General features: G+C 52.0%; 1 protein-coding gene across 2 annotated transcripts; it reads right to left on the bottom strand.

Moving 5' to 3' along the window:
- On the bottom strand, positions 1-26,152 carry PYROXD2 (pyridine nucleotide-disulphide oxidoreductase domain 2). Of its 2 annotated transcripts, XM_059901086.1 has the most exons (16): positions 25,967-26,152; positions 21,243-21,262; positions 18,686-18,779; positions 18,531-18,604; positions 13,486-13,641; positions 11,356-11,509; positions 9,474-9,535; positions 9,284-9,381; positions 6,744-6,885; positions 6,226-6,360; positions 4,902-4,974; positions 4,483-4,639; positions 3,958-4,112; positions 3,135-3,241; positions 1,492-1,612; positions 1-736 (listed from the first exon to the last, which is right to left on the bottom strand). In XM_059901086.1, the coding sequence occupies exons 1-16, from the start codon at positions 26,091-26,093 to the stop codon at positions 666-668; spliced, it is 1,746 nt and encodes a 581-aa protein (XP_059757069.1). In that variant the 5' UTR covers positions 26,094-26,152; the 3' UTR covers positions 1-665. The 2 variants fall into 2 exon arrangements, with proteins under 2 accessions (XP_059757069.1, XP_059757070.1); XM_059901087.1 differs by lacking the exon at positions 13,486-13,641.
- Positions 26,153-27,172: the final 1,020 nt, after the last annotated feature.

The raw sequence follows: 27,172 nt of genomic DNA, 5'->3' as shown, positions 1-27,172 counted from the left end.
TTCAGAATAACATAGGTTTATGTGGAAAGATTTTAGTGATGTGACAGGTATGGCTCGCTCATGGGAAGTAAGAGGTTGAATCTCCAGAACTGGGAATGTGGGTCCCCAGATGGCCCTCAGCTACACCCACCTCGCACTCACTCTGACTCTGGCGGTTTTGACGGCCTGAGAGGCATGCACTGCTCAGGCCAAGGCCCCTGTGGGTGACTTTGTAGGGCACTGGGGAATTGTGTCCTTTCTTATACAGTTTGCCAGAAATGTGACGGCAGTAGACTGGGCCTCCCCAGGGCAGTCCTTCAATCAGCTGGTAGAGGGGGCCCAACAGTGTGGAGAGGATGCTTGTTGATCAGACGGACTGTTTGGAGCTGATGTTGTGAGATTACTGAGTATCCCAGACCAGTTTATCCCATCCGGTTATAACATATTACCTATTGTACTAATACACAGAAAAATGCAAACTATCGATATAAAACAAAACCAGTTCATTCAAGAAGCCATAGATGCAAGGTTAACTAGGACCCAATGTAACTTGTACGTTTTCTCTAGAGTAGTGGCTTGAGCCTTGAGGACTTGCCTGCCTCAAGCCATATCCTGGGAAGCTGACCCAATGGAGACTTAACATCTCAAGGGTGAATTCATCTTCCTGGGTCAGACTTGGTTTGGGGTCACATGCTCCTGAGGTCCCTAAAGACCACGTGAGCTGCATTGCGTCCAGCGGCTCCCATGACACCTCCTCCTGGAAGGGAGTCTCCCATGAAACAAAGCTGTGCTCACCCCCCTCCCACCCCTCCGCCCCCCCACGGGACTTGCTGAGGCACCAGCCACAAAGCAGAGCAGGGACGCCTAAAGGGTGATGCTGGGGCCGTGGGTATCAGAACCACCTGGGATGATTATTAAGACAGATCCTGGACTCCCCTGCATCAGTGCAGGAAGGGCCAGGTGCCTGGTCCAAGCAAGTGGCCCCCTCCCTCTGCCCCCCAAGCCTGAGAGCCAATGGGCCAGATGGCGAGACTCCCAGCACGTGAAACTAGAATGAGGGATTAAGGATTCGAGAGGAAGTCATGGAAGTATGGACCCTGTCTGGGAGGCCAGGGCCCACATAGCTCAGAGGAAGCATCTATATGAGATGAGCTTCCGTGGGGTCAGTAGGCCTGGGAGGGGAGCAGGGAAGAATTTTCAAATTGAGAAACTGAACTTTGCCGATCCTTACTGGTCTCAAATACGGATGGGGAATTTAGAGGCGTGCGTCTTACACAACCCACCGTGGGAACTTGGAGAGATGCCTCCACTGGGACGTATCCCCAGGCCTCGTGGGGAGGGGGCGAGTTAACCCGAGGGTTGTGGCCGGAGAATTCTCAACGTGGGTGATGGCTTGTTCTCCTGGGAGTTCCCTCCCTCTCACCTCCGCTCTTGTTTACCCTGCTCCCCTGTCTGCAAGCCTCTGCCAGCCCTCGACTCCCACACAGGGTAATGGGACCGAGGGTCACTCACCAGGATGGGCCCCACTTCCGCAGAGATACAGGCCCTGGACAGGGCAGCGGTAGCTGGAGTGCAGGGGCACAGGGCGGGCAAAGTACAGCTGGTCCAGGGCCATGGCGCAGTGGAATATATTCTGCAGGAGGCAGGGCCACAGTCGTTAACATAGGAGTGTTATAGTCTCCACCCATTCCCCTCCCCTGTTCTCCAAGGAAGGTTCTTCTCCTTCCAGGATGTTTTCTCGGGCTCTTGTGATGCAGAATGAGGAGGGGAAGAGAGAGAATAGGCACAAGTCCTAGGGCTGGGGGTGAAGTTTCCTAGAGGCATTTTTCAAGAAGGAAGAAGGGTAGGGAGCATCTTCAGAGGGTAAGGAAACTGAATGGGAAAGAAAACGGAAATTTTAAAGATGTTGCTGTGGACTATGAATCCCCCTCACTCTGTTTGAAAAACAGAGGAAGTTGATTTATTTTGACTGCTGGCACATGTTTCTTTGGCCAAGACACCCAGCTGAGCTTGTGCCCTGGGGTTCCAAGGTCACAGTAAATGGCAGATGGATACTGGGAGCTGAGCGCGGTTCTGCCCCACTGGCCTGGGTCAGACCAGCCGAGGAGGGAGGAGGTGTGGGGGAAGGGGAAGGGCACACCTGCGGGGCAGGTCTGGACAAGAAGACCAACATCTGCTGGACATCACCGTGGGGATGGCCTTCACCTGCCCCATCAACGTGTCCCAAACTGAGCTCGTCCTCTTCCCTCGAGTCGGCTCCTGTCCCGTCTTCCCTGCCTCCGTGGATGGCGTCACCTCCCCCTCCTTGGCCTTCAGGTGGACCCTTTACGTCCCCTCCACCCGTCCTCTGCATGCACATTTATCAAGACTTCTCAATCCACCTGCCCAAGCCTTCCGCCTCCACCCTTTCCCTTCCCTTCCCACTGCCTGGCCTCCCTCACTCTCTATCCGGCCCAGCGCTGTCCAGTAAATATATAACGGGAGCCACACATGTAATTTTAGATTCTCCAGTAGCCACATTAACACTTAAAAGGAAACTGGTGAAATTAATATTAATAATATATTTAATTTAACCCAATTAAATGATATATTTAATTTAACCCAATAGATCCAAAGTATTATCACTTCAACACGTGGTTGGTATTAAAATTATTGATGAGACATGCTACATTTTTCTGTACTCGGTCTTTGCAATCTGGGGTGCACTTTATACTCGAAGCACATCTCATTTTGGCCTGGCCACATTTAAGGGCTCAATAGCCATACGAAGCTAGTCACTGCTGTATTTGACCTGGCCTCCTGCCCCATCCCCCTGCCTCCAGGCTCAGTGAGTTTTTGATAACAGAAGTGTGAGCACATGCCGCCTGGGGGAGGGGAGGTCCCTCTGAAGAGAGGCAGATGGGAGGGGCTGACATGGACATCCAGGCGGAAGGGCCGCAGTCCTGGTGACCTGCTCAGCGGGTGCTGCCTCCCCTCACTCCTCCCTCACTGCCTAAATCTGACCGTGTCTCTGTCCCCTCTCTGCTGTGGTCTCTGCCTCTGTCCTCTCTTCCTGCTGAAGGCTGGGTGTGGAGGGACAAGATAAAGCCGAGCGGGCATGCCAGGGAGTCGGGGTACAGGGAGAGTGTGACGAGAGACCCCAGTCCTGTACTCACCCCCCCAGGAAGCCCAAAGACTCTCTCCAAGTCAGGGGGTGTGAGGATGTCTCTGCCCACCACGGAGCGCTTGAAGCCAGGGGCATAGGCCTCAATGCAATCACACACTGGGTGCCAAACAAAGGAAAACGACATGGTGTTAGGAGAAAGAAGAGGCGTTACGATTGTACAGCTCGGCATATTTACTAAATTCATTAAACTCTACACCTAAAATGGATATTTCTTCATATGCAAATTATACCTCAATAAGCAAAAAAACAAAAACAGTCCACAGGCAAATAAACAATTCATTACAGAGGCCAATGGGTGTCAGGCTAGTCGAGCCTCCCACTCTTTTCCACCTTTTTACTCCAACCCTAAATACTTGTCTCCCCTTGAACATGCAAAAATTTCTTCACCTCATTGCTCTGCTCAAGTTATTTCTTTTGCTTGGAATGCACTTTGCTGCCTGGTCAACTCCTATTCATCCTTTAAAACCCAGCTCAAATGTCCCTTCCTTTGGAAAGCTCTCCTGTCTCTCTGGTTCACAGCTTCCTCCTTTGGTTCCCACAGTCCCTTGTACTGTGAGATTGGTTTGTTAGTCTCCCCCGCTGGTCTGTGAGCAACCTGAGGGCAGGAACTGTGTCTTTTTGGCTTTCTTCGCCCAGGGCCTGACCCCAGCAGGTACTCACTGTGTTGATTTAGGTTTCCCTGCGTACTCCTCTCTCCTTGGCACAGAACTTGCAGGTGCTAATCCTGAATGGGGCAGTCAGGAGGAGAGGAGGCCGTTCGGGACGCTCGGCCAGCTGTCACTGTGGAGCCAGGGCGGCCCAGCCCTCCTTACCTCTGTCTGCGTGAGCGTTTCTCTCCTGCTCGTCCCAGGCCTTGCCTGCAGCCAGCGTGTAGGGCGTGTACTGAGTGAAGAGGGAGATGACGTGGCAGCCGGGGGGAGCCAGCGTGGGGTCCAGCGAGGAAGGGATGCAGAGCTCAATCATAGGTCTGCGTGCGACACGGGGAGGAGAGAGGGTGGGGCCTGCGGAGCAGCACCTGCCCGAGGGAAGGGGCTGGGGAGCCACTCTGAGATGACGGGACAAAATGAAGGCCTGAGATGGGAGGATGCCGGGGCCGGGCCGATGATCTCTGTAAGGTCATGGTGGTGTTTGCCTGCACGGGCTCGGTGACCACCAGGACAGTCCAGACCACCCACGGGGAGCTCCCTCATCTCCAGGCCCCTGTCCCCGGCCAGACCTGCAGGCTCCGGGCTCTCCGGTCCCTCCCAGGCCAGGGCGGTGAATGAGCAGCGGTCCCTGCCGTCCCACCACACCTCCTGTGCTCTAACCAGGGGCTCAAGTGTCTCCAGGGCCCCCACCTGTGGGAAGGCAGGCCATCCATGGCGTCTTCAAAAGCCCGATGGAGAAGGAGGGTGTCCTCACAGTTGAGGTGGATGGAGCACTGGTGATGGGGCAGCGGCTGGCCCTTGGGAGCATTGGGGGCCGCCAGGAAGTCAGGCAGCCTGTCGACAGCCACTGAGGGACCAAAGAGGAGGGTCAGGGCCCAAAGGCCTGTGTCCTTAGCCCCCCAGGTTCCTCTATCTCTACCCATCACCTGCTCACCCACATGGTGGGCTGGAAAGAAAAAGTATGAAAAAGTGTTTCACCTTCAAACTGGGGGGCAGGCTGTGGGGCAGGGGATAGAGATGATGATGCAGGCCAGTCTTTCCCAGACATGGAGATTTCTCACTCAGATAACCTCAAAAGAAACAGCTCTACAATCTGGTGTGCCTCTTACCATTGATCTTGGTAACAGGCGACTGGGTGTCCAGCTGGGAGATTCTCTCCACAAACTCCTCAGGAAGCCACTCCTGAAAGAAGAAGGTTCTACCCTGGGGGTGGCCAAGGCCCCAAGGGGGCTGCTTTCCTCCTTTGCTCAGACTGGCCCCTCAACCTCTACTGCTGGAGACCCTCTCCCTCCCTCAGAGCTCGGCCAAACCACTTCCTCTGTGAAGCCCTCCTGGACCCCTCCCGCTCAGCGCTAACCACTTCTTCCTTTGCAGTCTGCCAGCGTCCTGGCTGTAAACGGCCCACACCAGCTCCTGCTACGGATATGGCCCATGGGCTGCAGCGTCTTTCACCTCTGGTCTGTAAGCTCTTGGAAGTCTTGATGATCTCAAAATTGTCTCAAGATGCTTTTGAACTGATGTTTGCTGAATTTGATTAGTGGAATCACTCAGAAAAAGTGGTGCCTTGCCCCCAAGAATAATCCCCAAATCGCTGGGAGCTCCATGCTCATACACCTATTATCATATCTTTGGGGGACAGGGAAGGTGTGATCAATTGCAAAAACTGCCCCAAGTCCCCAACCCTCCTTGTATGCACACCCCTTTTTATTGCCCTCCCACTGTGACTGAGCTTGGCCATGAGACAAAGCTAATGTTAGCAAATAGGATACAAACAGAAGCACTTGCGTGATTGAGTTTGCTCAATTTTGCCTTTCGCCAGATCTGGACTACCGTGCCGGGGGATGAGAGACACATGGGGCAGAGCTGCGTCATCCTGGACATTCTGACAGAGACCGCTGGATTAGCCACAGCCATCAGCAGGGCCCGCTAGTGACCCGCAGCTGCTGGAGGATTGCATGAGTTAGCCCAGATCACTTGAACTCAGCCAAGATCAACTGATTTCTCCCGCACTGTGTGCTAAATCCGTATTTCTTGTTATATGCCCAGAAGCTGTGTGGTTGTTATGCAACATTCATGTGGCAACAGATCACTGACACAAACAGTGGAATTAGAGCTGGTTAGAGGGGAGAAATCAGGATAGTAGGAAAGCTGTAGAAGTAACTCTGGGTTGAAAGTCAGACCTGAGTTCTAGCTCTGGCTCTGCCAATTGCCAACTGCCTGGCCTCGGTCCCCTCACCTCCCCGGACCTTTCCCCTCACCTGTGAGGCTTCTTTGCTCTTTGCTCCCTGCCCGTTAGGTAAGGAGAGAAGACAGATTTCCCCACATGCGGAGAGACTTGGCACTCGCATCTCCCACCCTGATGCAGCCCTGGTCCCCTTGATCCCTCCACATTCCAACCCCAGGCAGACATCTCACCTCCACCCCCAGCCTCACCTGTGGCGTCAGCTTCAGGAAGGTGATCTGTGGCGACGCGTTGGACAGCACCACTTTGCTCCTCACCTCCGAGCCGTCTTGCAGCACGACTCCTTGAACGCGCCCTCCACTGCTCACCTGCACCTTAGCCACTGTCTAAAGCCATGGGAAGGAGCCCCCAGGATCCCCGGGCAGGGAAATGCAGGTTGAGTCGTGGAGGATTTCCACTGTCCATGTTGCTCCTAGGCACTCATGCCTCCTCAACCCCGGCCCCAATTTTCTGCAGCTCCTGGTGAGGCGTTAGCCCACCCCTGCAACGCAAAGGCTCAGCCCAAATGTGGGATAGTGGCTGCGAATTCAAAGGGGGTAGGCAGAGGAACTGGGACCTGGCTGACAGCAGTATGGGCTGCAGAGCCCGAGCTCCTCGATTCTGAGCCCAGCCTTGTCCATCAGTAAAATGAGGGACCCTCCAACTCCGAGACTTTGTTCTATTCTAAGATCCTTGCCAAAAATTGGGGTGGGGTAGAGGGGCTGTTCACCTTTTCAGTGAAGACACTTGCTCCGTGTGCGGTGGCTGAGCTTGCGATGGCGTCGGAGAGGGCACCCATGCCACCCTGGACGTAGCCCCAGGCCCCCCGCATCCCCTCCAGACCCCCCATCACGTGATGGAGTAACACATACCTGAGGACAGATCATCAGAATCAGTGGCTGGAGGTGGGGTTTAATCTCGTCAGAGCTCTAGGTGCAGAGAGTCCTTCCCGTCCTGTATCTTCAGCCCCTCCCTGCCCCCATCCAGCCCTGTCCGACTATCCTTTAAATGAGCTCGAGACTCTTGCAAGAGCCCTTCGCTTCCCATTCTGCATCCTCTCCCCCTGTAAACGTCTGGGGGCAGAGCTTTGGTTCCAACAATGTGGCAGCGATGTCCAAACCCGCCTCTCCAGCTCTCTCCTGAGCGCCAGCCTGTACGCCCAGCTACCCACAGATATCTCCACTGGCGTGGCTTTGGGTAGGCATCTTAAACCCATCCCCTTGTCCCCACTCCCCGACCTGTTTCTCCATCAGTCTTCTCCATCCCAGTGAATGGCACCTTCAGTTTCCAACAGAAAACTGGGTGTCTTGCCTCCTACTAGGCCCTCACCACCTACATCGTCGAGTGCCTCCCAAGGAACTTTCCAAGGCCCCACTCCCTGCTGTTTCCTCCCGGGTCCAGGCCACTCTCTTCTCTTTCTTAAGTTGCTGCAGTAATGTCCTCCTAATTGGACCACCTTCTCCCACTCGTTCTTCCCTGTAGACCTTTCTCCACGTAGAACCTGGAGCCCAGTCTCAAAACTCAGCTATGCTCCTGTCACTCAGCTCTTTTCAAGCCTTCACTGGCTTGTCGGTGCTCTGAGGGCGATGGCCAGTCTCCAAAACTGGCCTTCAGGGCTCCTGCCTGCTCGTCAGCCTCGTCCCTCCCTACACTCCCCCACACCCCGCACTCCTATTAAGCCAAACCTCTCAGTGCCTTGAATAGATCATATAATCCACTTGCAGCTCCTACATTTGCACGTGCTGTTCCAGAATCTAGAAACCCCTTCCTCCCTCTTCTTTTATTTGGCTAATTCCTGCTGTCCTTAGAGTCTCAGATGAAACATCTCTTCCTCTCTCCATTCCACTCCTTGCTCTGTGTCTACCTCCCCCATTAGGATTTCAACCCCATTCACTACCGTGTCCCCGGACCTAGTCCCAAGGCAAGTGTTCCATCGATATTTATTGAAAGAATTAATGAAAAAACAAATGACTTAAAGGCCCATTTCACAAACTGGGCAGTAGCTAAGCCTCCTGAATACCCACAGAGAAAAGGACCAGAGGCCCCAGCTGGAAAATCTAAATTGGCTGGTTGATCTTGGCCAAGATGTTGCAACTGCTGCCAACTCCCACTTTTCCATGGCCCTGGGGAATTTGGGGCTGGCTTAGTGTGTGTTGAAAAACCACTTCCAAAGTGTGCTCTCATCCCTTCAGAGATAAGCCACACTGATAGCTTCTAGCTGCATCTTCTGGTGGTGCACGGGAAATGGCCCAAGACTCGGCAGCATCCTCTATCCCAACACACACACACACACACACACACACACACACACACACACCACATGCACAACACACACACAACACACATACAAAACACACAAACACACACACAAAACACACACACACAACACATGCACAACACACATACAAAACACACAAACACACAACACACACAACACACACAACACGCACACACAACACGCACCCACAACACACACACACAACACACACAACACACACGCACATACAACACGCACCCACAACACACACACAAAACACACACACAACATACACACACACACACACACACACCCCTCCATTCCTGCTCCTATAGGGGCTCATTAAATCATACAACAACTACACACTTCACTGTGTCTGACTGCCCCCTCTCGGATGAGGCTGTCAGCACACCCCCCGCTCACAAGGAGAAAGGCAGCTTCCCATCCATGTGAAGGTATCTGTGTGTGTGCGAGTCCTGGAAGCCAGGGAAAGGGTCTGCGGGAGAGGGACAGGCAACAGGGCTTTGTGGGAAGGGAAGAGATGATAGGTAGATAGGTAGATAGAAAGATAGATAGGTAGGTAGATAGGTAGATAGATATGTAGGTAGATAGGTAGATAGATAGATAGATAGATAGATAGATAGATGATAGATAGATAGATGATAGGGAAGAAGATACTCATGTTGAGATATCACAGGAAGCAGGACAGAGGTGTTTCTACTGAAGCAGTAGGGGGTAGTGGCTAAGAAGAAAGACTCGGGCTGGGGTTGGGGGGAGGTCAGACAACTTGGGCTGGAAATCAGCTCTGCCACTTACTCGCTGTGTGACTTTGGGAGGGATACTTCCCTCCTCTGAACCACGGCTCTCAGATGTTGCTTTGAGGCTTAAATGAATCCTGTGTGAAATGCTTGGCTCCTGCCTGGCTCACTGGGTGAGCTCAAGGAACGATAGTTATCGCTCTCCTGGGGGAATCTGCTCCACGCCTGCTGCCCCACCTCACCTGCCACACTCACCCACTCCCCGGAATGTAGGGACTTGTCATGGCTCCAATCACAGCATCCGTTGCTAGAGTAGCTTTTAGAGGCTCAGACTCAAACCACTGATCCAGCACCTGGGACAGCAAGACAGCCAGGAGAAGGGCTTACCTCGGGAGCAGAGGCCCCCTCACTGCGAGGTCCAGCCTGAGGCTGGGGAGCCCCTCACCTTGACAGCTGGAGCTGTGAGGACCTGGTAATACTGGGGCAGCTGGGCTCCCAGGATGCGACCTAAGGGAGGAGATCCATGAAATGTAAACTGAGACAGGCAAGAAGGGAACACTCATCCATAATGTCTCTGCACCTGTCTCTTTACCTGTAAACTGGGAGTACAAAATACCCTGTACCCCTAAGAGCTATTGGGAGGATTAAACGAGGTATGCAGAGCATTTCTAAAGCATTTCCATAGGCACTTAATACATTTTACCTGTTAGAATTATTTGTGGGCAATTTTTAATTTGTATCTTATTCCCCTACTTTGAGTTCTATAAGGCCGCACCCTGGGAAGCAGCAGCTTGGCTAATCCATTCCTCTGATACTGATTCAAACTATCTCCGAGAGTAACTGGGCACTAGGACCTTGAAGGCAGAGGTCATGAACCCTAGGCATTGTAGCCCCAGTGCCCAGCTTGGTGCCTGGCACATAGCAGATGCTCGATAAATATTTACTACATGAATGTTTATTGTATGACGCTCCTTGGACTGGTAATCTGGGAGGCGATGTCTACTTTTGGCATCTTGGGTAGATTCTACTGGCTCTGACCCTTCACCCCTCCCCGTGTCCACACACTTTGCCATGTAACTCTGCACTGCTTCCCTCCCTAGCTAAGTTGACCGCCCTGCCCCTTGATTCTGGGCTCAAACGATTTGCTTGGCCAGTGGAATGTTTACTGATGTGATGCAGTCAGAGGCTTGAAACTGGCCTGCACATTGGGGCTTGCCCTCTGTGCTTCTGTCATTGACATAAGAAGGCCACGCCTGGACTAACCTGTGGCTTCCAAGAAGAGGATTAGAGGCACCAGGAACAGAGCTGCGCCAGCCACAGACACATGCATGAGACCAGACCAGATCAGCTCAGCCCAGCTGGGATCAGCTGAGCCATGCAGACACTTGAGAAATAAATGTTTATTTTTATATGCCACTGGAATTTTGTAGTCTGTTATGCAGCAATTTTGTGACCACAGCTAAGTGATGCAGTATTTTTCTAGAATATAGAAGCTAAACTGGTTTTTGTACCCTAGAGGAGTGGTAGAAAATAATAGCAGGTTTGGTGAAACTTCCATTCTCATACCCACGGCAGACATCACTAATTCATCACAGATATTTTTCTTGCTGAGCCCAATAACCTAGCATCCTTCTTGTATGGGGGCATCTCTTCAAACTCTCTTGGCCCCATCTCTCATTCCAGCCCTGCCTATGCTGACGAGCTCCGTGCAGGCTCTGGTCAGCTTCACACAGTGCAACCTGACAGCATCCCGCCTCAGACCTGAAGATGCGCCTCTTCATTTCTTCCCTGGGGCTTCTCTGGCACCACGACAGGACACCCACGGGAACCCGCTTGGCACCCATGGATGCACAACCCAGAAGTTAATGCCTCATGTGGGAGTTAATACCCCAGGGGGCAACCTCTGACCACTGGGGGACAGAACCCAATGGGTAAATGTTTCCCCTTTCTTCTCTTGGGCATGTCCTCATGTGCATTTCCTAAGGCTTCTCAGAGGGAAGGACCTCTGAGAAGGACCTCATCAGCCACAGTGGTGGCCAGCTCAGTAACGCACCATGGTATCGACTCTCCCTCTTTCCCGTTTCTCCTCCTTTCCCTGGGATCCCCTTTCAAAATGAACTACTTGCACATAAGCCTTTGGCTCAGGCTCTATTTTTAGAGCACGGCATCCTAAAACTATGTCACTTAAAGTGCTCCAGGTGGCCCCTATTAATCGATGGCAGTTGGCAGGCTGCCTTGGAGGTCCAGGCTTACGTCCAATTGTGGAGAAAATGGGCTCAGTCACATGAAGGTTCTCATCATGCCCAGATGCCTGCCCTTGGACTTACCCGCCTGCAACAGGGGCTTGAGGGTGGAGAGCGACTTGAGCCTCTGCAGCAGGGAGCCCCGCTGGAAGGCCTCCATGTCCACCGGGGCTGCGTCCAGCAGAGGGTCAATGGCTAACGCCAAGCGATTCATGAAGGCCTCATATTTGGGAAAGGCCTGGAACAGAGCTCCGAGTCAAGGCCCCATTGCCTAGAATCCCACAAAGACACTGTCCCCATGCTTGGCCCTCCAGCTGCCCCATGTGGCCTGCTGCCCCCCAGCTGAGCCTTGATTCCTCAAGCCTCACGCCCAGCGTGGCTCAGCCTGGCTGTGCTGGGTTACTCCCAGTTCTAGGTCTGTGCGCTGATGTCAACACTAGGGGAGGTCAGAGAGAGCCTGGGTAGTAGGAGGGCCACCATGTAGTGGCAGGGACAAGGGGGTTGATGCGGGCCAAGACCAGTCGTCAGCCACGGAAACCTCAAGTATCCTAGGAAGTGGTCTCTGTGATAAACCAAAAACCACTTAAAAGTTTCCCTTCTCTGTCCTGTCTTTCTATATCTTACTGATAAAAGTAAGCTCTCTCTGCGTGTATTCCAGCACGCTGACTGTTCCTTCCTGGGCTGCAAGTCTCCCGCATCCTCTTGTCATCAGCAGGGACAGAAACTTGCATCCCTTCACCCCACAACCTCCCGCAACAGAATCCATTTTGACAGCCTGGTTATGACCCCCACACCCCCTTCCCTGGATGGGCGACAGGAGCAAGGATGGACACCCGTGCTACCCGAGGCCCTGTCTTAATTCTCAGCCGAGAGCTTTTAATTTTTGGTTCATCTAGACTCATGGATATACCCATGGAACTTCAACAACTGTTACATAAAGAAAAGCTCTGTGTTGAAGTACATTGGAGAATCTTGATTAAAATGAAGGTAAACAGCTTTCTCTGCAGCAGGTCTTTAATGTGACAACGTGCAAAGACAAAACCAGAATTCAGCTCCTTACTTTCCACAGTGGGATGTGGCCTCTGCCTCCTGCTCCTGTGGTCACCAGCACACAGGGCCACGGCCACACACGGCCAAGGCCACTGCTCTATAGGCCCAGGGACCTGGCCTTGTCCTGAATCCTCTCTAGTGCATCTGAGACAAGCAGGACTTGGAAGAGAGGGTGTAGGCAGCGGACCCCAACTCACTGCACAAAAGAATCACTCGAAAAGCACTTTTTTTGGTTGACTTGATCATCAGCCAGTGTTTGGAGACCACTGGGTGAAGAGAGATGCTGTGTCTGTGGTTTTCTCGGTTTTACCCAGTACTAGATTAACACAACAAAAAGAAACACACATGGAAAAACAAAAAACAAAAAACCAAACCCAGGTTCTTCTTATAAAAATGTTTCCACCAAGATATGAGTTAATGCTATGCCTTCAGCTTGTATCTAGGCTTGGTACAAAAAATGGCCATTCAAAGAATCTTTTTATATCTGTAAAACCAATCGCACCGGGCCCGTTACATTGAACAACTCATCTAGACGAAGCTATCCAGCAAATTCCTCACAGTGCAATCCTAGGAAAAGAAATGTGCCTTCTCCATCAGATGTGTGCGCTCCCTTTCACCAGACCTGCTCGCCGTCATGGACACATGCTTGCCTTGGGCTGCCAGGGGATGATGCCAAAATAAATGAATATTTATTACGATGCTCTTGTCCTAAATTCCTGATCCGGTGTGTTCTATCCTTAACTGTCTCTGATCTCCCCTTCTTCTTTTTGGCCTTCATGTGGTTTAATATTGATGAGCACTTGGAATTCTGTCCGAAAGCAGGAGAGGTAGAAAGCACATAGAGCATAAGGACATATCAGCGGACTCCCCTCTGAAGTTCAGGCGGAGGCCACCTGAACAGTGGCCTCAGGCTGAACACACACAGGTTTGAGGGTCTCCAGTGCTCACTGGTCTTAACCACTGTCCTCCACCCCTTCTCTCTGCAGTGCCCAAGATCAAAGGCTGGCACAGACTGGAGCCCTCCTAGGGCGGATGAGGTGGCCTGTCCACGCCCTTGTGGCCTTTGACAACCTGCTCTAGGACAACTCCAACCAAGCCCATTTTTTTTCAAGAGCAGCCACTGGGCTGAGATGGAGGAGATCAGTCTCTGGTCATCTTCCCTACCTGGGCATCCTTCCGTGAGAACTGGGCAATCTGCTTCTGGTTTTCTGCCATGTCTGTGCCCAGCAGAAGGGACCTGGGCACCTTGCCCGCTGTGCCCTCTTCCAGCATAGGTGTGAATGAGTGGGGGTTTCGAAGATGAAGCCTCAGCCCGTGTTTCTGCAGAACACAGATAGCACAGGTAACATTTGAAGGGATCTGCCCATGACCCTTCTCTGATTGTGTTTGTGTGACCACTTAGGTACCTGCATGCAGGTTCCCAAGGCCTGTGGTCCTGGTTCCCATTTTGATACAAGTGTATAAAAAGCCCTCTTGCGCAGGCACCCTATGGCAGACCATACCACGCCACCCCACCCAGTGCCAGGGACTGTGCTAGGGTTTACAATGGTTACATCACAACAGCTCTGTAAGTATATCATCCTCATTGTACAAATGCAACAGCAGAGGCTCAGAGAAGTGACATAACTTGTCCAAGGTCACATGGGGAGGTGGATCCTGGTTTCGAAACCACACCCCTGTGACTCCAAAGCCCTGGCTCTCAGGGCTAGTCTTTAAATGCCCCCATTTCAGAAATAAATAATTAAAACTGAGAAAGACACAAGAAAGCCACGGTCATGTGAAAATCCGTATTTACAAGGTGGATAAATCATTCACATCAGAAACAACTTATTTACTTTGCAGACTCATTTACTCCAGGGTCACTTTAAATGGAAGTTCCCTTGATGCGTTGAAAATATGATTTGATTTACAAATATTTGACTAGCACACAGAACTTTCCAAGAGTACATTTACTTCTTCAAAGAAGGTGGAGATAAAACAAAAAGGGCCTGTGCTACCTCCACAAATAAGACTTACTGCTCCCGCTACAGACTTCTTTTTTCTTAAACCACTTTATTGAGGTATAATTGACATACAAAGAGCTGTATGTATTTAATGTGTGCAACTTGACGAATTTGGCGTTTAGAGACTTCTTTCCCCAGATACTTGGTCTGCTCCCTCACCTCTTTGAGGTCTTTGCTCAAATGTCACCTGAGTAGCAAGTTCCCCACCCCCATCCCCTGCCCCCGAAATGAGATCTGTGAGCAGAAGTTTTAGAAAAACACGAGGAAACCAAAAGAGATCTTTCCAATAATTACAGCAGAAGCTTCCCCAAACCACAGCTGTTCCAGGTGGCAGGATCTCCACGGTTGAGCATTCTGCGGAGGTGAGTCTGAGCGTTGGTAGGGGCAGGCTGGGAGACCCGCAGGATCCTTTCTAACACTAAGATGGGGAATGCCTTTGATTCCAAACTGGAGGAACTTCCAGCTTGGTTCTTCTTGATACAGTGAACTCTTTACTACCCAGGTGGCGTCGTTAGTTCCTCTGTGTCTCTCACCCTTGGCATCCCATCCGTCACCAAGTCTCACAGCTCAGCCTCCAGACCTGGTCCACATCCCCCCGCCCTGACTCAGCCTGAGCCACCACCTCGTGAGCCACCGCCCTGCGACCACAGCTGCTTCCACCACAATCCACACCATCCAGCAGGTGTTATGACCTTTCATAAAGTCATAAATCCCATCACTCCACTTCTCGATTTAACACCTCTGCTGTCTGCCCCCTGCGCTCAGGATAAAGCGCAGGCCCTTCCTTACAGCGCGCGAGGCCCTGTCTCCTCTGGCCCCTGCCCCTCTCTCACACCATCTGCTGCCTCTCCGCCGGGCACTGTCTGCTCTGGCCACATGACCTTCCTTTCCCTTGGGCCTGTCCACCTTCACTTCCCTCTGACTGCAACGCTTTCTGCTCAGATGGCCACAGGGCTGGTGACTTCTTGGCATTCGAATGCTAGCTCAAACGTCACCCCTTCAGGGAGGTTTTCCTGGTCACCAGTCCAGGCTGGACCTCCAGTTCCTCACTGTCACATTGCTTTATTTTCCTTTCTTTAGGTGGCACTTACTTCTCCCTGAAGTCCTCTCACTAAGAGCAGAAGCCGTGCCCCCTTCCCTCACCACCGTCTCCCCACACGCCTCTCCCAGGGCCTGGCACAGGGCAGGTGCTCAGAAGCATTTGCTGAATGAATGAATCAGTAACCTCCGTCCACCGAAAATGGGACCCAAGAGGATCCCAAGGGTTGTTTCAAGTCTCAATAATTGAACAGGATTAATTTATTTATCTGATTCCAGGACTTTCTCTCATAAAGGGAGCCGTTGTTATTCTTGATGGTTTTGATGATGTGGTGTCAGAATAAGAAGGGGCTGTTAAACCACTGTTAGATTATCCCCGTTAGATGTGCTCAGATCACGCAGTTTCCCTCTTGTAAAAAACAAAACGCTTCTGATTTACCCATGGGATTTCTCAGCATCTACAGCCATGCTGGCTGGAAATTGCTGGAAGGGACAAGCTGTGTATTAGGGACCAGAGAAATGGGAGATTTAAGGGGTGTGGGTCTCAGAGTTGTGCTCTGGGGTCCTCCTGCTTCAGAATCATTGGCTCCTGGGCCCACCATAGTCCCACAGAATCACCCTTAGTTCCTCTGAGCAAGAACCACTTTCCCACCAGTTGCCCAGATTGTTCTGAGGGACCTGAAAATTTGAGAGCCCTGCCTTAGAGAGATTTCCGAGGAAAGCAGGAGCAAAGGGATGGGGTCGGGAGCCAGAAGGTGAGTGCAGGGCGGGAGGGAGGACAAGGGGGTGCCACTTGAATGAGGTCAAGGCTGGTCCAGGGAGAGTTGGGGAAGGCAGCTGCTGGCTGATACAGGATGAAAGACACCCCCTCACCTCCAACACATACTCCCAGGGCAAGAGCTCCTTGTCTGGATCCCATGACTCACTGTGGGGCCACTGTAAAAGCAAGCTTACTATCCAGGTGGATAGAACTGGGAGATGATCTCTTCGACAGCTGGGGAAACTGAGACTTGGAAAACAGGCCCAGTGAGGCCCCAAGCAGGTTGGCGGAGTCATCCTCTGGCTCAAGTAGAGCTCAGTCTAATCGGGTACAGGCCCACAGTGGGAAGGTCTGTTAGGAAGTAGCAGGCCACAGGTCCTTCTGGAGCCTCAGTTTTCTCAACTGACAAATGGGCGTAATATTGGGTTGGCCAAAAAGTCCGCTTGGATTTTTCCATAACATCTTATGGAAAAAACGAATGAAATTTTTGGCCAACCCAATAATACTAGTTGACAGTTGTCGAGCACTGACCATGCCCCGGGCACTGCACTAATGATTAGCAAACACCAACCACTACAACAGCCTTATGAGGCAGGTACTATTACATCTCCATCTTACAGATGAGAAAGATGAGGCACCACCAGGCTAAGTCATACAGCTGGTAACAGCAGAGCAGGGATTCAAAACCGACCAGTTAGGTTCCGGAGTCTGCAATCTCAGTCCCGTGCTGTACCGAGGCCGGAGCTGCTGGAAGAGCTTATGCCTGTGACCTGGTCCACTGTCATCGGCGAAGTGCCTGGAGGTGCACGAGGCTGAGCTGAGTGGCTATCAAGGTGCCCACGGCGGCGGCACCTCACAGAACAAGGAGGAGGAGTCAGTTAGACCTGGCTCAAGCTCTTGGTCACTTCCTAGTGTGTGAACTTAACCCCCCTGAATCTCGGTTCCCTCATCATAAAATGGGGACACTACCTGCTCTTGTCTCACAGACGAGGACCAAGTGACAGAGCATGAAAGCTCGTAGCCCAAGATGTGACACTGGTAAAATAAATGCTCTTTCTTATTGTTTTGGAAACAGAATATTCCTAGAAAGAGGAAGAGTTGCCCTCCTATAGGTATCTTCTGAGTTGTCAACGTCCTGTTAAAATAAGGTACCCCGCACTCCGGATGGGATTAGTTCTGTGCATCATGCAGCCGGACTGCTTCCCCCCTTGATCTGAGCACCGTTCTCCTATTAATGCAGCCCAAGATCAGAGGTCAAAGGATATACTCAATTCACTTGGGAGCTGCTAGTTAAAGGAACCCTATGAGAATACCATTTTCAAATCAGTAACTTTTTTAAAAAAATAAAGAGAATAATTACGTGAAAATTTCTGTTCTGTGATCCTCAGCTTTCATAAATTAGATTTTTCAAAAGAAGGGTCTACCCCCACCCCTCCCCTCACACTTGCCACTCTGCATAATTGGTGTGTCTGAAAATTGCCTTCAGCTATCGTCTGGTTTGCACGGAAGTCCACAGACCCATTCCCAGGCCTTGGCAGGGTTTCATCCAGTCCTGGCTGGTGACAGGTGTGTGTTCTCTCTCTGTGTCTCTCTTAGGGGCTCAAAGAATAATTTCTTTAATGGGTGGCAGTGGATTAATGTCTTACTAATTTAAAATTTAGGGCAAAGTTGGTGCTGAAGTGCCGTCAGCGTCATATACAGATGGCACAGGGGACCTTTTCTCCAAGCGGTGGGTGACAGAGGCACCGAGCAGGTAAAGCTAAGTGGGCTCCCGGAATGCATGACCAAGTTTGTCAAAGAGGCAGTGAGGGGGTGAAGGAATCTGAAAGAGCGGGGGGCAAGACTGTGGACCAAGGTGAGGCTAAGAGGAGTCGACAGAGGCAGACTGTGAGTTCTCAGGATGCCCTCAAAATGGCCCAGGAGCCCAGAGAGGTGAAAGTCCCCGAGGCCGACTTCCTGCTCAAGCTGCCGAGGACGGTGACAGGCTCTCATGTGTAATGAGGGCAGAAATCAGCTCAGGTCCTAAGGCAGCTTCGCAAACTCAGATGCCCAAGGGTCCTAGCAGGTTTCCTATGGGGGCCGGACAGACCCCGGGAAGTGATGTGACAAAGCAGAGCTGGGACCGAATCCATGTAAAGGGCCAGCCGGTACAGCATGTAGGAACATGGGCCTGATGTTGACAAAGCTTGTTCTTCGAGAGGTTTGATTTGTGTATGAAATTTCCTGATCTTTAAGACACTGGGTGGGCCAGACAAAGCCCATTTGTGGGCAGGCACTACGGAGACCATGGGAGATAGACACATCCTCGGAGGGAAGAATAGCAACTGCCCACTTCCCCAGCCTCCAAGCCATGGAGCAGGTGGACACACACACACACACACACACACACACGCACACACACGCTCTACCTTCAGCTCCAGGTCGGCGTAAATCTGCGGTCGTAGCAGGCTGAGGAGGTAGGATGCTCGGGAGAACTTAAACCCTGAAAACGAATCGGATGAAGACAGTAACCGGGGGTCACCAGTGGTCCCCCCCACGCCCCGCACCCACCTCCATGGCTCACCTGGGATTATTTCCTCTGTGACAGCTGCACCCCCGATCACGTGGCGTCGCTCGAAGACTGCCGTGTTCACCCCCAGTCTCTGCAGGTATGCCGCCTGGGGCGGGGCACACAGGGCCCTCCCTTTACCCCTGGGGGCTGACCCGCACTCTCAGGGTCCTCCCCACAGGGCTGGCTCAAGCTGTTCCTGCCTCTGAGATGCCCTTCCCCCTGCCACCCATAAATTTTCACACTCCCCGCCCCCCCCCCCGCCAGATGTTCTCTAAGACCTGACATAATTGCCCCTGCCCCTCCACTTCCCAGCCCGAGGTGACCTTCCCTCCTGCAAGGTCCAGTGCCTCTGTGAACTCTTGCCCATCTCCTGGGGAGGTGGGGTGGCAAGCCTCGCTCTCCTCACTGGCCTGAGGCAGGCAGCACGGTGACCTTGCCTTGTGAGTGCTGAGCCAGACCGCCCAGGTTCCACTCCCCTTTCTCTTTTCTGCTGGGGCGGCCTCAGTACCTAATCCATCCAGCCTCAGTTTCCTCATGTGCAAAAATGGGGCTGATGATACTAACACCCACTTTGACTGCTTCATGGGGCCGCTGTGAGAATTCTCTGAGCTGGTCCCTAGAAGGGGCTTACACGGGGTCCCTGGCACATGGGACGTGTCCAATCAATGAAGCCATGATTATAGCACAGCCTTATTTCGGGGAACAAATGATGTGGGGGGGATTAATTTTTCTCTAGCACTTAGTGGAAAATCAATAAATATTTGTTGAACTGAATTAGTCCTGAGTCTACAGACCTAAAATGCTGGTCCTCACACCAAGACAGCTACCACCCCCAAGGTGACAACAGGGATGGTGTAGCGCTGAAGGCAGACTTCTTAGAAAGTTCGCTTGGCGACTACAATGTGCCAGACACCGTGCGAGCATCATCTCATATTATCCACCCTAGAGGTCGGCACCGTGGTTCTCCCCATTTCACGGAGGAGGAAACCGAGGCTCAGTGAGGCTAATAGCTCAGGATCACGGAACTGATGAGTAGAGGTGTCAGGAACTGAACCCGGGCGGTCTGGACCCAGGATCTACACTCCTGACACATCCTAACGAGAAAGGAGAAAAGAGCAGCCCAACATGACGTTCAGAAGGTGGCCTGGCCCTCAGAGGTAAGCCCTGTTTCTCCCATTAGACGTGAACAATCTCACAATGATGACCGCAGACAGGGATAATCTAGACCATGACAAAATGGGACAGAGCAAGCCCACTTCACAATTGTGTCTAAGCACAAACGAGACAGGGTCTACTGGGCCACCACAAAATACCAAATGCCCCCTCTCTCGGCCAAGGTGAGTGACGCTACGTGTACACCGTGACTGCTCTCCTCACCCTAGTCTCCTCTCCCCGCACACACGGTTACTGAGATGCCTGCTCACAGGGCTGCCCCCACTCTGACAGTATCCAATCTAGAGCCAACCCCTACTTCCTTAGGCTCTCCCCAAATCAGCCAACAGAAGTGCACGTCCTAGAGTAAGTTCTTCCTATACCTCTTATCCTGGGACGCCCCACGGTGTCCCCATGCTCACCATTTGTGTAAGGCTCTATGAGCTGGGTCCTTGGGGCACATCGTCTATTCCCTTCACCTCAATTCGGTGAGGGTGGGCATTTTAATTCTCATTTTACCATGGCTCAGAGAGATAAACTGACTCGCCTTAACCTTCTCAAATGGAAAGTGGCAGAGCTGGGGACAAACCCACGTTGGTATTAATACAAAATCAATGTTTTAAATTACTGATCGGTTGAGTTAAATAATGTCCCCTGTGAAATGTTCAAGTAAAACTGCTATGTCAGGGAAAGTCTTAAGATTTAACACAGGTCTCCTGGCTCTCCATGCTGCTGAGCCCCCTGCATTGATATTCTAGAGCGGCCGCTGCTTCAGGAAGATGCTCCATGTTAGGCTTGTGGCCTGAACCCCTCTAGCACACACTGTGGCCTCCTAGGGGTACATGGACTCTGGTCTGAGAAGCACAGCCTTAGGGTAACCCTGGCCTGGCTCAGCTTGGGACCCAGAAGTCACCTGTGCTGGGGCAGGGCCCTGCTTCCTCTGCTAGGTCGGCTTCCTCGCTGTCTCCAGGGCACACTTTGGACCGTGTATAGCTGCTGTGTTCCCCAGGTTGGTACCTGGCCTAAACCTAGCTGGGGAACATGGGGTCTGTACACAAGGACAGCCCACCATCTGGAGTCAAAGGCCCCCCAGCCCCAGTTACCTGACCCTCCAGGCTCCAACCTGCCTCCCAGGCTATGCCCATTACACACTTTCCCAGCTATTTATCACCTCGCTTTTGAAAGGTCATGGGGGAAACCTATGAGCATTAAGGAGAGGAGAACAAGGGAGCCCCTGATATCCTCCTTAGTAACTGCAGATGTCCATTCGAGCCAGCCGCTGGTCAGCACCAGGGCGCGAGGACTAGCCGGCCTTTCCTCCTCCCCCTCGGCCTTCATCCTGCTGGCTTCCTTACACTCCTGCTGAGGGCCACACACCCAGGGACCAATGAAGAGGGGCAGAGTGGGAGGGACTCACAGCCACCAGCCCGTTGTGTCCTGCAACGAGAAGGAGGAGGGGGGAGGAAAGCGACAGTGGTCAGTGGGCAGACAGACACATTCCTTGAGAAGTGTGGCCACCCACCCCGTCCCCATGCCCATGAAGATCCTGGAGAGGTAGCAGAACTTGGGGGACCCCCTCACCTGTACCTCGATGTTGGAACAGCATCTAGCTCAATGCTGTAAGACACCAGTCTTTGGGGAGTCAGATAACCCTGGTTCTTGCCCTGAACTGAAAAAAGTCCTGTCACCCTGGCTTGGCCAGTGGCTCATGCTGGAGTGTGGACAGGGAGAAATCCACAGTCATTGGATGAAAACTATCCCATGAAGCCTCGCATTGCTGGACTTCTGGCACTTGGGGATGAGCGGGTGACTGTCAGAGGGAGTGTGACAGTTGACTTGCAGGGAAGAGGGGGAGGCGAGGCTGTACGGTGATGCCGGATGTCCGTGGCTGGCATGGAATCACCAGCCGTCCGGGTGAGTGCCGGTCCTGTGGACAGCTGCCGCCAGGCACGGCTTGTTGTGCCCAAGTGTGGCTCACAACAGCGCCCCAGAAGGGGCGTCTCTGTCAATTCCCAGCGTTCCCCAAATAAAACAGGAAAAGCTCAGAATGAATGAAACACATACGGCTTTGACGTGCGCTAGAGGAGCTCGGCGCGCTTCAGGGGTGCCAGCTGACTGGGCAGATTTGTCTATTATAAAGTTTCTCTCCAAAAATTTTAGGCAGGCTGCCCCTGGGGTAGGAGCCCTGAAACTTGGCTTGGGATCCCATGTTCCACACCAAGCCCACTGCCAGCAAGTGCCTCTCCAGCTCTGAGAAGCTTCAGGATCACAGGAGAACTCAGGTAAACACCGATTCCCCAACCCCTTCCCAGAATCTACTCAGCAGGTTGGGGGCATGGACCAGGACGCACTTCACAGAAGCTCCCTGGTCATTCTGATGCAGGTGGTCTCAGACCCACAGGCCGAGCACATGGGGCCCTGGGGTTGGGGCCTGCCCTTTCCTTAGTCTCAGAATAAAATGCAGCAGCTGGAGAAGTCCTCGATGGGCAGAGAACAGGCCCTGGTTGCTTTCAGGGACGGGGGCCAGGCCTCCCCCGGGACACACGGCACATGCTTCTCTTTGGTGGTAGGAAGTCACTCTGAGTCTTCAAAGATGCCAGAAGATAACTATGTTCTCTGAGCGCCAACCTGAACCCAGCGTTGACTCTAATAAAAGGCTCAGCCATTAAATTGACAAACATCCCCAAATAGGAGGCAGCAATGACCCACATGATGGATTTCTCATGGCTGAACTGGTTTTGTTTTACACTTTCCACATAGAGACCCCCAGAATTTTCGAGGTCATTGAGCCAATTTATCATCCATTAAAGGAATCTCTGAAACGGAGTTTTTTAAACCTCTTTGACCATGATCTGAGGAAGAAATGCATTTTACTCTGTGACCTGACACCACCCCCCTCCAAATAAATGTGTTTCACAGAAACAAAAGTTTCAGGAACTAATATTAAATCATGTGATAAGCATGTGATGATCTACTTGATTATATTTCATTTAAAAATGCTGATTGATATAGTACTATTTTTAATATGTTTTTGATAATTTTCTTAAGAAAGTTTAAAAAATATGACGAAAGGGAATCATGAATGCATGGATTGCAACCTGAAATTTGGAAAGTCCTGCTCTCAAATACATATGACAAATTAAAGGCAGACTGTCCTGGGCTCATCCTGGCTTCTGCTGTCTTCCTCACGTGTAAAAACAGAGGGCCTGCCGGACCTGCAGTGTTGAAGGGAGGATAAGCAGTAATGCATGTAAAGCACCTGTCCCTTAGCAGACAATAAAACGTAGCTGCCTTTTCATCAGTGCTGATCATAAATCTTGGAAAACTAATAAAGGCTTCCAGACAACAAGGTCCAGTTCAATCATCACATGTAAGCCCACAAATGCACAAACAGACCTCAAAGGGCAAAGGTCGAGGATCCAACAGCCCAAGTTCCTCTGCCCTCCCCCACTCCCCCACCCCCAGTCCTGGCTGAGCCTTCCTGCGGCTTCTGGTGACCTCTCCTTTCCCCGTGAAGGAGTCTTAAGGGGTGGGCTCGGGCTCAGCTTATCTCCAGGCCAGACTGCAGGGTTCCTTATGCAGCAGGCACCGGGGAGCTCTGGAGAGAAGCTGTCTGAACGTGGGTTCTTGAATGTGTGGGCTGCAGACGCCTCCATCAGATCCATTCCAAGTGTTGGTTAGATGTGCTGACTTCCTCAGAATCCTAATCAACAGGTAGGGGGCCCAGGAACTGCATTTTAACAAGTTCCTTGGGTCATTCTTAGGCAAATTTAGTCAAATGACTAAATCAGGGTCCTCTTTAAGGGGGCTCCCAGGTTACCAGTGTGACTTCACGGAGCAGAGATAATCTTTATCTTAGAAGATGCCACTGTGTTCCTCACTCAGGCTGGAAATGCCTTCAAACCAGCAATTAGAGAAGCAATGTCAAAGAAAAACTCAGGCCTGAGACTCACACACTTGTGGCAATTCACCCAAGTATCTGGGGACCTACGATCAACCCTCTCTGCCAAGAGACAGCAGGGCTGGGCTGTCACCAAGGGCAGGAAAGGTGGGAGGCACTTCCATTTCCTGAGCCCAGTCAGTGGGGGCTGGAGCAGGAGTCCCCCAGCCCTGGAAGTTGGTGAGATAGTTGCCAAACGCAGCCCCTGGTAAAAAATTAAATTACATCAACTTACAATGAAATAATTATATTAAAAACAAAGGTAATAAACACTCAAAGCTTGTCACTTCCTAATTGTTTTACTTTGCTTTAACGGTTGGCTATGCTTTCACGGTTATTTCCCTCTATAGACCCATTCAGGGGCCATGCTACATGATGATCCTTGGCTGCATCTCTCTCCCAAATTCACCTTTGGTGACATCATATTGGTAACTTTGAAAAAGGCCACAGTGGGAGTATTCACACTATGGAAATCTGCAAACATTACACACCAGGGCTTGAGTTATTATGTTTTTGGTTGTCAGACTTAAGAAAGTGATGGAGAATCTGCTAATAATGTAGATTAAACTTAACGGCAGTTGTGTCTGTAACTGTTACATTGTGAAATGGTGCAAAAAATCGAGGAACTGTTCTTCCAGTGTTTGAGAAACATTATCTGATTGAGCAAAGTCATTCCCATCGTTGAGGAAGGAGTGAAGTTCAGACAAATCTTTCACTTTCTTTCTGCTGTTTAAAGTAAATACAAATATCAAACAACATTCCTTTCAGAACTATTTTCATTTGTCAAATTGCAACCACAGGTTGGTTACTGAGTTTGGCAAAAGTCACACGTACTTGGTAAGAATGGATTGGCTACCTGGAATTTAGGGTATTGTATTTTTTATCTGCAAAACTGTGTGCTACACTTTTTTTTTTTTTTTTTAATTTAATTTATTTATTTTTGGCTCTTTTGGGTCTTCGTTGCTGCGCACGGGCTTTCTCCAGTTGGGGTGAGCGGGGGCCACTCTTCATTGTGGTGCGCAGGCTTCTCATTGCGGTGGCTTCTCTTGTTGAGGAGCACGGGCTCTAGGCACGAAGGCTTCAGTAGTTGTGGCTCGCGGGCTCTAGAGCACAGGCTCAGTAGTTGTGGCGCACGGGCTTAGTTGCTCCACGGCATGTGGGATCTTCCCAGACCAGGGCTCAAACCCGTGTCCTCTGCATTGGCAGGCGGATTCCTAACCACTGTGCCACCAGGGAAGTCCTACACTTCTTTTACTTCCATATTTATAATAAACTTACGTATGGATATATATGCACACATTTTCCCTGGAGAGGAAAATTTCCTCTGGTAAACATTTGCCAGCACACGGCTGCTCTTTGTAGGGGTAAAAATGAAGAAATGCCCCAACAGGGACGCAGCTTTAAAGCTGTGTGACGAGCATGTCCTTCCAGGCCTGTCACGGTTGCTCTGTATAAACCCAGTTGGAAATAATGTCAGAAGCTGAAATTGGGGGCTCTGTGTGAGTGTGAGTGGAGGGCCCCGAGGAAAGCAGCCTGGTCCTGGCCCGCAGCCTCACACACTCGCGGTGGAATCAGGTGCCCTGCAGCCTGGGGCTCAGCAAAGCATAGCGGGGCCCTGCAGCAGGTCTCCCACGTGCCCAGGCAGGCAAGGCAACAGGGGCTGTCACCCTCTGCGCATAGGCAGGAGGATCTCTGGGACTCATTTCTATTTTTTCCTTTATGCTCCCCTTTATGGAGCAACTGCAGTGTCCTCGGCTGGGGCGGTGGGGGGGAGTCTCAGTGGTCAGGTGGTGGTGACCAGAACTCAGGGCACTTGGGGCAGCTGGATTTCACACGTCTGTTGTCCCAGGGCTCTTTCCTTCCAAACCTTACGTACCATATGCTTTCCAAGAATATGGTGGCAACTAGCTAATTTCACAGGAGATACATGGAAACCCCTTAATTCACCTAGTCCTCCCTGGTCATTCTAGATGGGAAGACCCAAGCCCGGAGAGGGCAAGAATCTGCCCCAGGCCACACAGTGAGTCGACAGCAAAGCCAACCCCAGAACCCTGGCATCTGCCCGCAGACAGGTGCGCTTTCCACACCAGCACCTGCTCTCATCCCAACTCCTGGCCAGCTTGTGCCAGAGTAGAGGGACGCGAGGGGCTTCTGAGCGGGGCCGCCCTTCGGCCCCTCAGCTCCGGCCCAGCCCACTTTACCTGCTCCTATTACCACCGCATCGTACTCCGGTTTCAGACGTCCCCGGGCGTCGGAGTGAGCTCGTCTCCAAGCCGGGCGGGGAGAGGCGCCCACGGCCCTGCAGAGCCCTCGGCCACATGCAGCCATTTCTGCCCCGGGCTAGGCCAAGAATTTGCTTGCAAGCAGCTTTTCGTGCCTCTCCAGGCAGGGGGAGGAGCAGGGAGAAAGCAGGAAGAGAGGAGGAGCCGCAGCCCAGCTGCCGTACTTGGCCCTGGGCCATGACTAAACAGGGGACGCTGAGCTGCCCACAGCCCAGCCTGGCCCCGTCCACACCAGGCCGAGTCGCGGGAGGTCACCTGTTAACCAGGCAGAAGTTCTGCGTCTCCAGGCCTCCGGAGAGTAATCATCGTGCTGCTAATTCTCTAGGGCTCCTGTGTGCCAAGCCCTGTGCTGACCATGGTCGTGCAGCCCCTCGTGTAAGCCCCAGACGAGGGGCACTGAGGCTCGGAGAACGTGCGTGTGTGTGTGTGTGCGTGCAAATGAGTGTTCCAAAGGCCTGTCTCCTCCCCTGTGCTGTCCTGCTTCTGGTTAAGGAATTAAAGGTCCGGGATGAGCTGCGGGTGGGAATCCAAGTAAGGAGAGGAACTTGGGTCAGACTCTGCTCCAGCTTCCCGTCCCTCCAGCTTGTAGGGGGGTAATTGCTCTATGTCCACAGCAGGCTCAGGGACCCGCTGCCTGAAGGCCTCTGGGGCGGGCCCTCAGCACTGTCGACACCGGGGCCTCAGCAACACTGCGGTGGGGGGGGGGGGCATCTGCCCCTAGGGCCCCCAGAGAGCCACACGTCCTTGCCCAAATGCTTAAACGCCATCCACTTCACAGGCTGGCGCACAGCTGGAAAGGTCTGGGGGCCAGTTCAGTCCTCGTGATTTTGGGGGTTCGCCTGTTTCTTTTGAAGGCCTGACCATTTCTCTTCTGTGTTTTGGTACCTTTCCCATTTTCCAAGAATCCTCAAGGATTAAAGACCTCACCTGTAAATATCTTTGGTTTAGTGCTTACTATCCTTTGGCCTGTCCTGAATTAGGAGCCCCTTTTGCTCCCTGCCCATTGGTTAGGACATTCCTCTTATAGGAAAAAGCACCCTAGGGGTTGGGAGTTTCTGTACTGCTCTGACATCTAGAAACCCATTATTAGAAGTACATCTCAAAATTAGGAGAGTATGTTGCTTC

The sequence above is a fragment of the Balaenoptera ricei genome, chromosome 16, assembly GCF_028023285.1.
Source record: "Balaenoptera ricei isolate mBalRic1 chromosome 16, mBalRic1.hap2, whole genome shotgun sequence".
Taxonomy (NCBI): Eukaryota; Metazoa; Chordata; class Mammalia; order Artiodactyla; family Balaenopteridae; genus Balaenoptera; species Balaenoptera ricei.
The sequence above is the reverse complement of the archived record's forward strand: the minus strand, read 5'-3'. Positions and strand labels throughout refer to the sequence as shown.